Source organism: Lynx canadensis, chromosome C1, assembly GCF_007474595.2.
Source record: "Lynx canadensis isolate LIC74 chromosome C1, mLynCan4.pri.v2, whole genome shotgun sequence".
NCBI lineage: Eukaryota > Metazoa > Chordata > Mammalia > Carnivora > Felidae > Lynx > Lynx canadensis.
The window spans coordinates 1135060-1147221 of NC_044310.1; the positions used below are offsets into that span (position 1 = coordinate 1135060).

Consider the following 12162-nt stretch of genomic DNA (forward strand, 5'->3'; position numbering starts at 1 on the left):
CACAAAGCCACGGTCCCCGTTGGCCCGTGTCCTTTCTGGATGCCCAGACTCACTGCCCCGTCCCTCTTCCACACGTGCGTCCTGCCGAAGGGGGCTGTATGTGTGCTCCGCAAAGTGGCCAAAGCCTCCTCCTTCCAGAAATGCCAAGACACTTCCTGCGACCCCGAGGGCATGCGTTACCTCCAGGCTCGGCTCCTGGGCTCGGTTGTGCTGGAATCGCAAAAAGGACTCGAAAGGGGCCGGGACTCTGTGGTCAAACCCGCAGGACGGGGGGAGGCACTGATTTGGGGTTCTTCCTGAGCCTGTCTCTGATGTCCCCTCATCCTCGACTCCGGGAGCCTCCGGCAGCCAGGCTGTCTGTGCCTGGCTGGGCAGAGCGAGGCCAGGCTGCCCCCGAGGTGACCAACGGGGACACCAGCCCTACAGGGCTAGGCAGGCAGCCTGACACCACACAGGGCTCCCCCGAGGGGTCTCCTGCTCATCCAGCGGGAAAGCAGCAGAGGAGCGGCCCTGGGGACGTGGGGTCTGGACACCGCGGCTGACCTCCAGCTTGGCTCCTGCGCAGGTATCGGCCGGGAGGCTGTGCCTGGGGCCGTCTTCTTGGGCGACACACGCGGCAGTCCTGGGGGCTCTCGGGACAGACCTGGGCAGAGGCCTCGGGGCCCACGAACGGGCCTGGAGCGTGGCAGCTCTCCAACGGAGGGGGCCGCCTGCAGGTGCGGACAGCGGCAGGACAGGCCGGGACAGTGGCTTGGGGCTCCCGGCCAGTCCGGGGTCTCTGGGGTCTCTGGACCCCGAAGCTCGCCTCCCACGAGGGCTGGAGTTGGCCTTGGGCCGGGGTTGTGCCGATCCCAGCAAGACAGAACTCATGGCCCCGTGTTCTTTCTGGGAGGGATGAAAGGAGGTTTGTTGTGTCTCTAGGAGCTGCCGTCGGGGGAGACGCGCCGCGGGCAGCAGCCTTTCCTAGGAGAAGGAAGCTGGTCCTGAGGCTTCCAGAAAGGCCTCGAGGGGCCTGCGGCCCACCAGCGGAGCGTGCTGTGAGGGGCTGGGCACTAAGGAGCCGGCCGTGACCAGGGGTGCGGGCACACGCTTACACACACCCCCCACACGGGAGATGTGCACACAGATGCACACGGTGCCACACAACGGTGCTTACACATGCAGGCCCACGCTCAGCACACGCCTGGCCCACGGGCCCTCAGTCCCAGGCTGACCCTCGGCCAATTCCCACACCTGCATGTCTGGCTGGCCATGGGCAGCTCCTCGGGGTGGTGCCGGGTGCCCGGAGGCTCCCTGTCCCCACACTGCCCTGCCATGGGGCCTGGGCCAGGCCTGCCCCACGCCCACCACCGCCCAGGAGCAGAGACTCCAGCAGACCCCTCCCCAGAAACTTGGCCAGGGGACCCTGGACAGGTCAGAGAGCAGGGTGCCGCCGGCCTGGCCTCCCGCCCTCCTTGAATCCCCTGCCTGAAGTGGGTCCTGGATCCCAGGGGCTGCACCCTGTCCCAGGAGAGACCCCCACCCCCACCAGCTCATGCAGGGGCCTGACACCCACTCCCAGGGGACAGAGGCCCGTAGGCAGCATTGTGGTGACCAGAAGGCCACAGGCTCTGTGACGTGGAGGGGGGGCAGATACAGTGGCATAAACCGCCCCAGGAGAGCCCCCGGGGCCAGGCTTCTAGCAAGCAGGGCTGTGACCACAGGAGACTGGGAGCCCCTGCCAGCAGGTCCCAGCAGGGGCCCCAGCGCAGGCTCCACAGGGGCAGCTGGCGAGGTGGGACACGTCCCCTCCCCTCTGTGGCTCAACTGTCAGAGGCTAAGCCTGAGGCAGACGAAGACACAGACGAAGTCTCCGTCCCTGGCCGGCCTGGTGGCCCTAAGCGGTCTGGGACCTGTCCCTAGGCCACAGGGAAGGGCGCCCACCCCGGCCCACTCTGCCCTGAGGCAGGGCATCCTCACTGCCAGTGTCAGCATGGAGACCCCTTCGGGGGGACAGGCCTCCGAGGCCGCGGTCAGGGGCGAAGAGAAATCCAAGCTGGTTCTGGGTTGCTGAAGGCACATCGGTGCCTTCTAGAGCCGTGTTCGCAGCCGCCCCCCCAGGCACATCCATGCGGGCGCAGGCTGGCCACCACGCGAGATCTCGGCACCTGACGCAAGCCCAGGCCAGCCTCCCTCCCTCCTTTCTCTCCGGGGCCCCCCGGAGATCTGCTGTTAGGGGTCCCGGGGGTGCTCCTGGGGCTCCTGCCCTGTGGCTGTGCCCACGCAGCCCCAGGACCCATGAGCGGCAGGTGGAGAGGTGCTGGGGAGGGTGGCCAAGGCTGTGGGAGGGGCTCACTCCGCGGGCTGTGGTCTCAGATCGCGTGGCCCCGCCACCCCGGGGGTTGCTCGGTTTCAGACGGACGCAGCCCCTGACGAGCCAGTGTATCCCCTGCTCACGGCACTGCCTGCGGGCACCGGAGGATTTTCCTGTACTTGTCTGGGACGAGCCCCCCCCCCCCGCCCCCCGTAGGATTCCTCCACAGGAAATTCACGGCACAGATTTCCCTTTAAAAGCAAGGATCTTTCATGGTAGCTACGCCGCCATAATTAACCATAGACAATTAATATTAAAATGCATTACCTCCCCCCTCCCCCCCCCAAGGCAATGAAATTCCCAGAAGTTCTCTGCTATACATTGCGTCGCTTATTGGCAAGACTGCATTAGCAGCAAAGGGCACCTTGATTTTTAAAATCATCTTACAATTAGGGATGATTCTTCGCAGACCGCATCTGATGAATGCTCGAAACCATGTGTTCAACAAATGGAAAAGAGGGACCACTCAGATCGGTTGGAAACATTTCCTGGGAGGGTTTTGTGCATTTCACTCTCTCACACACACACACGCGCGCGCGTGCAACGTGAGGGTCTCGCCCTCCTAGGGCTTTATCGGGTTCCCAAATCCAATTTACGGGGATTGTCTGGGCCGAGTGGCCCGCCTGCCAGTGTCCCTGCAGCCACTATCGGCACCTGCGGCAGGACTCCGAGGGCTCACACTGCCAGGGGGCGAGCGGACGCCCCCCTGACGCGATCAGCACAAAAGGGCATCCCGCTTAAGGCCGAGGGCGGGAACTACAGAAGGTTAAGCGTCTAAATATAAAAATCTCTGTGAACCGAACATCATTATCAGCTTTGTTGCTACCACGTGGGGGCTGCAACGTCACCAAAGGCTGCGGGAAGCCTGGCGCCGGTCCACGCCTATGAAATCGTCTTTTCTTCTCAACGGAAAGCAAAGTGCTCGGAAGTTAAAAGCCATGAGGCGGCTGACATAGTTCGTATCAAAGGGAGAAGAGGATCCTGAGCCCTGCGTGGCGACACGAGGCCTCCGGGAAGTACTTTCTCTGCTCGTTTCACTTATTCGTGTGATTAGAAAGCAGGCTTTTGGAGGGTTTATGTCCTGAACCGCCCTTGCAGGGGTGAGGAGGAAGCCGAGAAGCCGGTCCCCGGGGGGCGTGCGCGAGGCCGCGCTGGAAGGTGCCAGCTGAGCCCGCCACGGGGCCGCCGCGCCCTGGTGCCCTCGTCAGCTCCCGCCGCCGGGGGGCCCCGTCTCCCTCACTTCCTGCCGGTCTCACAGAAGGAGCGTCTTCGCCTCCAGCCCCGGTTTTACGAAGCCCGTTCGTCACTGCCACACAGTCCCGTGGTGGGGCCGGGGCGTGAGGGCGAGGGCTACGGGGGCGCGGCGCGCGTAGGACACCCTTCCTGCAAAGGGCTGCGGAGGGAGGGCACCCGCCTCCCGCTTCCCCGTCAGCCCCCGGAGGCGGCGGAGGCCTTGGCTGCCGGTGGGTTTGCTCACGCGGCATCCAGACCGTCAGGCAAAGGTGCTGGTTGACGGAAACGGCCATCCTCCCCTGGTTCTCCGGCCACAGAGCCTGGTCTTGGCCGGCACATTGTGTTCCTCGTCTCCTCGAGGCCTGGTGCGGTCACGTCACCAAGTTCTGGCCGACGACGTGGAAGCAACGGCACGTTCTTAGAAGGGACGCGGCTTAAAAGGGAGGGCCCTGGCTCCTCACGCTTCCCCCTCCCAGCTGCCGGGAACAGGGGGCATGACGACTGGCGCCTGTGCAACCTTCTAGGGCCACGAGATGACGCGGGAAGGGCGACAGAGCAGCGGCAGAGGAAACAGAAACAGGGGCCCCGGTGACCATGGGGGACGGCACCCCAGCCTCTGAACATCCACACGAGAAGCGAACCTCAATGGAGTTGAAGCCGCCGCTGTGCTGTCGGAAGGGGGCTCGAGAGTGAGCTCAGGAGCAGGGACCCGGAGGCGGGGCTGCTCTGAGAACACGGAGGTTCGCTCCGTGTTCCCTGTATGCGTGGGGGCTGCCACACGACGACACAATTTTGCTTTCTTTTGGAATAACGCTCAGAATAAGTTGAGGCTGTCTGTCCCCAGAGAGTCACAGAATGAGCCGCTTTGGTTAAAACAACAACAAAGACTTCCTTCTTTCCCGCCCAAGCAGCTCCGTGTCCCGGCCGTTTGGGTTTTCCCCACTCCCACGCGGGTCTCAGGTACCACCCGGCTGCCCCGCAGCTGCCGCCTCCTGGACCCCACAGAGCGAGCTCCCCTGGTCAAGCTGTGATTATCTGGGATTTTCTCGCTCACGGCCGACTCCTATCCTACCTGCGGCAGCAAATTTGCACTGACTTCATTTCCTGTTTGCAGACGGCGGGCCAGTGTGTCCATGACCCAGGGCCACCCCGGGCCAGCTCGTCCGAGGGCTTGGGCCCCTGTGGGGCGAGGGTGCTCCGGGGCAGCTGAGCGGGCAGGACGCAGTGGCAGTATCCTGCAGAGAGGCTCGGGCGACCCCTCCTGACCCAGGTGTGCGTGTCCCTGGCGCCCCACCCTGTGAGGGGACGGGAGGGGGTCACGAAGGGGTTGGCGGTCCTGGGAGCAGATGCCGCTCACCATCGCTTTACAGAAGAGGAGACAGGTGTGGAGAGGCTCGGCCAAAAAGCGGCAGAGAAGCAGCCACCTCCCGGGTCAGCCCCCAGGGCACCTGGCAAAGGACCCGGGGCCTCGGGTCCAGCTGCAGAGCTCGAGCGGTTCTCATAGGACCCAAGGCGTGTTCCCCTCCGTCTCCCCAAAGGTGATTCTCTACGGCTCCACGCCCGCGTCCTAGCAAAGCCAGAAACGTCTCTGAGCGTGTCGGCAGTCGGACACCAGCCCCGTGAGCACAGGGTGAGGCCCGCTCCTGAGCGGCGAGCACCCCAAACCCGCACAGCGGGCCGGGCCCGGGCCGCCCACACTAAACACCCGGGCGCGGATGTGGGCCCCCCTTTCCGGGCTGGGTTTCCACGGAGACCTCATCACAGGCTCTGAAATCCCTGCCGATGGAAGAGGCGCCCAGAGGGTGTTTTTACGAAGAAACATGAGACCTACTCTGCCCTTTGGCGTAAAGTTGCTTCTATAAACCGAGTGGGAAGCAGACGAGGGGTCGTGGCCAGCCCCCCGGGCCTCCCCCCACGAACCTCGGGGCCCCCGCCGGCCGCTGGGGTGTGAGGCGCCCCCACACAGAGGGCCCGGCCCGGGCCCTGGTGCAGAACACTAGTCCCCCCGTTCTGCTGTGACCTGGGAGCACCCCCTGCGGCATCCAGGGCTGGGGTCCTGATGGCGGACCGGCCCCTCTTCAAGGGCTAAGGAGAACGTGAAGGTCCCCGCGGCTAACATGCGCGTGAACTTGCCCGGTGGGGACCCCGGAGTCCCGCTGATGACCGTGCCCTGGTCCACAGGACCTGATGCAGCTGCTTCCCGTGGCGAGGGGACCAGGCGGGACCCACGGCCACGCTCACCGGGACGCCTCCGGTAACGCACATGCTCCCCCCATTAGGACGTAAGCGGTGGGGCTGCATCGGCTTGTGTGGGACCCGGGGTCCCCGGACACGGTGAGCTGCAGAGATTAAACTCTGATTTACCTCCGGAGCTCCAGTGCTCTGCTTCCGGCAGTGGTTCCAGAGGACTCCATGGAGAAGCCGGGCCAGGTGTCCACGGCAGCAGCTGCCAGGCACCAGGAGCCGTGGGGCCAGGTGCATGTGGAGTTGCTGTGTGCTCCGGGCAGAGGCGGAACCAGCCGGAAAACCAGGCAAACGCTGGCGACCGTTAGGTCTACAGACGCCTGTCCCGGGCGGGTGGGGGCTGTCACGAGGGCGCGCTCCCGTCCAGCCACAGACCTCCTGGTGACAGTGGCCGAGGCAAACCGCCAAGGTCTGACAGATGCAGAAACAGGCCCGAGGCCCTCAGCCCAGGGGCCACACCGCACCGCCAGGCTCTTGTGCACCAACAAGACAGCCGGCAGTGACCAGATGTGCATGTGGCGAGGGCAGGACGGCCGCCATGGCGGTCCCCGGGCTGCCGTGCCCCAGCGCCACCACGGGCTCTGGGCTCACACAGTAAGAACGTGCACCCGAGGGGTCTGGTGCCCAGGGCGGTAGCTCCCAGCCTGCCTTGTAACCCACAGCAATGGCGACCGGCCTGCTCGGGTCTGGGCACTGCCTTCCTGGGACGTTCTGTCCCCTCCAGGGCCACTGTGCCTGAGTTCTCAAGGGTCAACTTTATTTTCCTCCTGCCCAGGTTCTGAGGCGCCCGCCATCAGCCCACACACCCCGAAGCACTCACGTAAGCTACCGCCAACCAGCTGGTCAGCTCCACTCACCGGGAGGGCCACCGGGGATGTCCCTCTGGCCTCGAGATGTGTCTGATGCCGCTGCTGGCTCCCGGTCTCCCCTGGGGAGCAGTGGATCTCCTCTGGCACTTTCCAGGGCAGCTCTGGGCTCCAAGGGCCCAGACTTGGGGCTCCACAGAGGATAGGCGATGCACTCAAAGCCACTGCAAAGGGGACAGGTGGGACCGGGCTTTGCCGGACGCCAAGCTGAGAGGGACATCTGGCTGTGGGGGACACGGTGGCTTAAGGGTCCTTCCAGGGAGGAGGGGACGAGGCGACCACTCGGAGACTAACGTGGTGGGAAGCAGGGAACGGTGGGGGGGTGGGGGACGGTCTGTCCGGGACCACTGGAACCACGCCGCAGCCCCAGCCCACCTCCCCCTGGCCCTCTGCCTTCGCTCCTGCTCCACTAGACAGAGCGTGTCGTGTCTGGTGGTCACTACTGTGTCCCCAGTGCCCTCAGAGTCCTTGGTGTGGGAGCCACGTGCGGACGGGCCCGGGTCGAGTAGTTCTGGGCCATTCCTCCTTGTCTCCCACCCCACACGGGTGTCTGGGGTCGCCCATACTCACAACGGGGTCTGGAAGGGTGTCTCCGGGTTGTCCTTGTCCACTTTGAAAAAGCTGACCTCTGAGTAGGCCGGAAGCTGCACGTACCTGACGCCAGCCGAGATCTTCAAAACCCGGCCATCCTCGCCTTGGGAAGGACAGAGAAGCAGGCTGAGCCAGGGAGGGACAGAAGAACCCGGGTCTCTCCCTCCCTGGTCCTGGGCCGGGCACCATGAGGACCGTTGCAGCAGACCCCCCCACGCGAGCAGGGCTGGCAGAGGCCACGGCCGTATCCAGCTCGCGCTCCCTGCCCACCGTCCCGGCTCCTCTGCCCCCCTGGCCCTCAGCTGAGCCGTCCACGCTGCCCAGCACCGCCACCCCTCACTGGGGATCCCGGGCCTCAGGGCACCTGGCTGTGCCTCTGGCTGGGGGGCTCTCCTTGTTGGCCAGCCTCAGGGTTTCACCTGCTCAGGGGCGGGGGGTTGCCCTGGCCGAGAGCAGTCACACTGGAGGCTCGCCTTCACCGCGGTTCCACCTCTGGGGAGACATCGCTGCTTGTGGCCCAGCCCCCACCTCGACCTGGGGGATGGCTCCACCCCCCTGGTCTACACTCCCGGGGCACTCGGCACAGGGCCTGGTCGCGTGGACTCTGAGCGGCGTCCGTGACGCATCATTCAGCCCCCGTGGAAGAGGGGACAGAGCAGGACAGATACTGCAAGTACTTTGACTTGGAAGGAGGGGAGTGGAGGGCGGAGTTGAGGATCACATCCCAGTATGGTCTCATCGGCCTCCGCTCTTGTCATGATGGGGCACCCGGGACCAATCTATGCTCCTACCTGAAGCAACCAAAAACGCAGACAAAATATAATGATAACGTGATGGTTTTCAAGATCCAAGGACAGTGGTCCCTGAGATGGGAAACAAAGGGTGTGGACCCCATAACTGCCCAGGTCACTGCCTTGAGAGAAGGTGGACCGGGTACAGGGAGAGGGACTGGCAACCCCAGGAACCCCCTCAGTGAGGACACAGGGCTGAAGGGGGAGGGGGGGAGGACAGGCACATAGCAGGAGTCCTGGAGTCCAGAAGGCAGAGGAACAGAGAAGCGTGTGGGGCCTCTGGGTGCACAGCAGAGCACAGGTTGGTGCGCCAAGTGCAAGGAAATGTCCCCAGGCCAGGAAAAGACCCAGGAAAAGACAGGGCGGGAGGCTCTGGGCTCCCATGGGACAGGAGCGGTGCTCATTCCCATTGGCCAGGCTGGGAGACCCGGACGTCATGGCACACTGGGCAGGGTTCTCAGAAGGTCTTGCTTCCGCAGTGGGGATGACGGGTCTCAGCGGGAGCTCTCCACCACACCTAACACTTCATAAAGGCAAAACCTGAAAGGATCGAACGATCTCCAAGGAAGCCAACTGTACCCCAGAAAAAAGGCCAAGAGTACTTATGGGAACACAGAAATATCCAGCCTCCAAATGGTAAATTTTCAACGTCTGGCACCCAGTCAAAGATGACCAGGCGAAGAATGACGAAAAGTATGGTCCATAATGAGGAGGGATCACCGTCAAATGAAACCAACCCAGAACTGACCCAGATGTTAGAATTAGCAGGAAAGGACACTTTCTCAAAGTTATTACTATAACTGGACTCCATGCATTCAAAAGATAAGTAGAGACACTGAAGATATAAAAAGAACAAAGTTGAACTTCTAGAAATAAAAACTATTAGATAAAAAATACACTGTATGTGATCAATGGCCGATTAGACATTGCAAAAAAAAAAAAAAAAGATTCATGAACTTGAAAACATAGCTACAGAAACTACCCAAAATGAAATACCAAGAGGAAAAAGGAAAAAAGAAAAAATAAATAAAATAGGAAGGTAAAGAAAAAGAGGGGAGAAAGAGGGAAGGGGAAAAAGAATCCATGAACAGTGAGGTGACTTGAAATGGCCTAATATATGGGTAATGGAGCCTCTAAAAGAGGGGAAGAAAAAGCAGTGATGGAAAATTATTTGAGGAAATAAAGGCTGAAAAATCCCAAAATTTGATGAAAACTATAAACCCACAGATGCAAGAAAATCAACAGACCCAAGCACAAGAAACATGAAGAAAATGACACCATGTCACTTCAAAAATAAAACTGCTCAGGGCGCCTGGGCGGCTCACTTGGTTAAGCGTCCGACTTTGGCTCAGGTCATGATCCTGCAGTTCGTGAGTTCGAGCCCTGCGTCGGGCTCTGTGCCGACGGCTCAGAGCCTGGAGCCTGCTTCGGATTCTGTGTCTCCCTCTCTCTCTGCCCCTCCCCCTGCTTGCAACTCTGTTTCTCTGTCTCTCTGACTCTCTCTCAAAAATAAACATTAAAAAATGTTAACAAAAATAAAAAATAAAACTGCTCAAACCAGTGATAAAGAGAAAATCTTACACTACCTCACACCTGTCAGAATGGCTAACATTAACAACTCAGGCAACAACAGATGTTGGCGACAATGTGGAGAAACGGGAACCCTCTTGCACTGTTGGTGGGAATGCGAACTGGTGCAGCCACTCTGAAAAACAGTACGGAGGTTCCTCAAATAATTAAAAATAGAACTACCCTACGACCCAGCAATTGCACTACTAGGCATTTATCCAAGGGATACAGGTGTGCCGTTTCGAAGGGACACATGCACCCCAATGTTTATAGCAGCCCTATCGACAATAGCCAAAGTATGGAAAGAGCCCAAATGTCCATCGCTGGATGAATGGATAAAGAAGATGTGGTATGTATATACAATGGAATACTACTCAGCGATGACAAAGAATGAAATCTTGTCATTTGCAACAACCTGGATGCAACCAGAGGGTATTATGCTAAGCGAAATTAGAGACAGACAAATATCATATGACTTCACTCTTATGAGTACTTTAAGACACAGATGAACATAAGGGAAGGGAAGCAAAAAGAATATAAAAACAGGGAGGGGGACAAAATATAAGAGACTCTTCAATATGGAGAATAAACAGAGGGTTGCTGGAGGGGTTGTGGGAGGGGTGATGGGCTAAATGGGTAAGGGGCACTAAGGAATCTACTCCTGAAATTATTGTCGCACTATATGCTAACCAATTTGGATGTAAATTTTTAAAAATAAATTAAATTAAAAAAAAAGAGAGAAAATCTAAAAGCAGCCAGGGAAAAAGCAAGTTTGTACAGAGAAAACACAGATACAGACGACAGCAGACTTCTCTTTGGAAACAGCATAGACAAGAAGTCAATGGAATAGCACCACTGTCCTGCTGGAGGGTAAACCAGAATTCTATACCTGGTGAAAATACCTATGAGAAATGAAAGCAAAATCAAGATGTTTCCAGACATATGAAGGTGGAAAGAATTAATTACCAGAAAGCACATAGGACAACAAATGTTAAAGGCTAAGTCCTTCAGGCAGAAGAAAATGGTACCAGGTGGAAATCTGTATCTATAAGAAGGAATGGGGAGGACCAGAAAGGGTAACTACAGGGGCAAATTGATGAGATTTCCTTTTTTATTTGTTACGTATTCTTTGAAAGATAAACGACTGTTGAAACAAAGGTAATAACAATGTATTACGCAGTGTATTAAACATATGAATGTAAAACATATAAAAACAATAGCATAAAAATTGGGATTGCAGAAAAAGAAGTATATCCTATTGCAGAGTTCTTATGTTATATGTGAAGTAGTATGGTATCACTCCAAAGCAGGCTGTGATAAGTTAAAGATGTAAATTGTGGTCCTTAAAGCAACCCCTAGAACAAAAAAGCAAGGAGTAAGAATTAATAAGCCAACAGAGGAGATAGGATGGAATCAGAAGCAATACTCAACCCACAAAAGGTAGGAATAGAGTGTAAAGAGGGAAAAAACCAGCCAGGGCAAATAGAAAACGGTAAAATGGTAAGTTTGAAACTGGTATATAAATAAATACATTAAATGTGAATGGAGTAAAAACTTCAATTAGAAGTAGATGTGGTTAGAACGAACTAAAAAGCAAGACCCAAATATATGTTGCCTACAGAAAGCACACTTTAAAGACTTAAGTAGGTGAAAAGTAAAAGGCTGGATAAAGATACTCCATGCTGATATTAGTTAAGAGAAAGCTGGGGTCACTATATTCATAGTCATATTCCTACTTCATAGGAAGTAGATGCCAGCACAATGACTATGCTAGGGATGAAACAGGTAATTTTGGGGGCGCCTGGGTGGCTCAGTCAGTTAAGTGTCCGACTTCGGCTCAGGTCATGATCTCACTATTAGTGGGCTTGAGCCCCGTGTTGGGCCCTGTGCTGACAGCTCAGGGCCTGGAGCCTGCTTCGGATTCTGTGTCTTCCTCTCTCTGCCCCTCCCCCACTCGTGCTCTGTCTCTGTCTCTCTCAAAAAGCAATAAACATTAAAAAAAGAAAAAGATAATTTTGCAATGATAAGGGGTCAAGTAATTAAATGCCATAAAAATCCTAAACGTTTATGCACCTAATAACAGAGCTCCAAAATACACGTAGCAAAAAAATGATAGAAACGAAATCAGAAATAGACAATTCCCAATTATAATCACAGATTTCAATATACCACAGTCAGTAATTGACAGAACAAGTGGACAGAAAATCAGCAAAGATACGGTAAATCTGAAGGGCAGTAACAGTAAAATCCACTTGACGGATATTTATAGAAGATATTTATAGATATTTATTTACAGATTGATATTTATTCTACCCAACAAGAGCAGAAATCATGCTCTTCTCAAAGTGTACACGCAACATTTACCAAAACAGAACAAATTCTGTGAAAAAAGTCTCGATACATTTAAAGGGGTTCAAGATATACAAAGTGTGACTCTAACCACATGGAATTAAGTCAGAAGTCAATTACAGAAAGATCTGAAAAATCTCTAAATATTTGGAAATGAAACAACACA

General features: G+C 56.9%; 1 protein-coding gene across 1 annotated transcript in view; it reads right to left on the bottom strand.

Annotated features, from left to right (window-relative positions):
• The window catches only part of MORN1 (MORN repeat containing 1), a 51016-nt gene that overhangs the window by 17668 nt on the left and 21186 nt on the right, over positions 1–12162 (bottom strand). The window contains exons 9-10 of the mRNA XM_030324702.1: positions 7267–7390; positions 6688–6860 (exon numbers count right to left, since the gene is read on the bottom strand). Of these exons, the coding sequence (XP_030180562.1) occupies positions 6688–6860; positions 7267–7390 (297 nt within the window). The remainder of the gene's footprint in view (positions 1–6687; positions 6861–7266; positions 7391–12162) is intronic.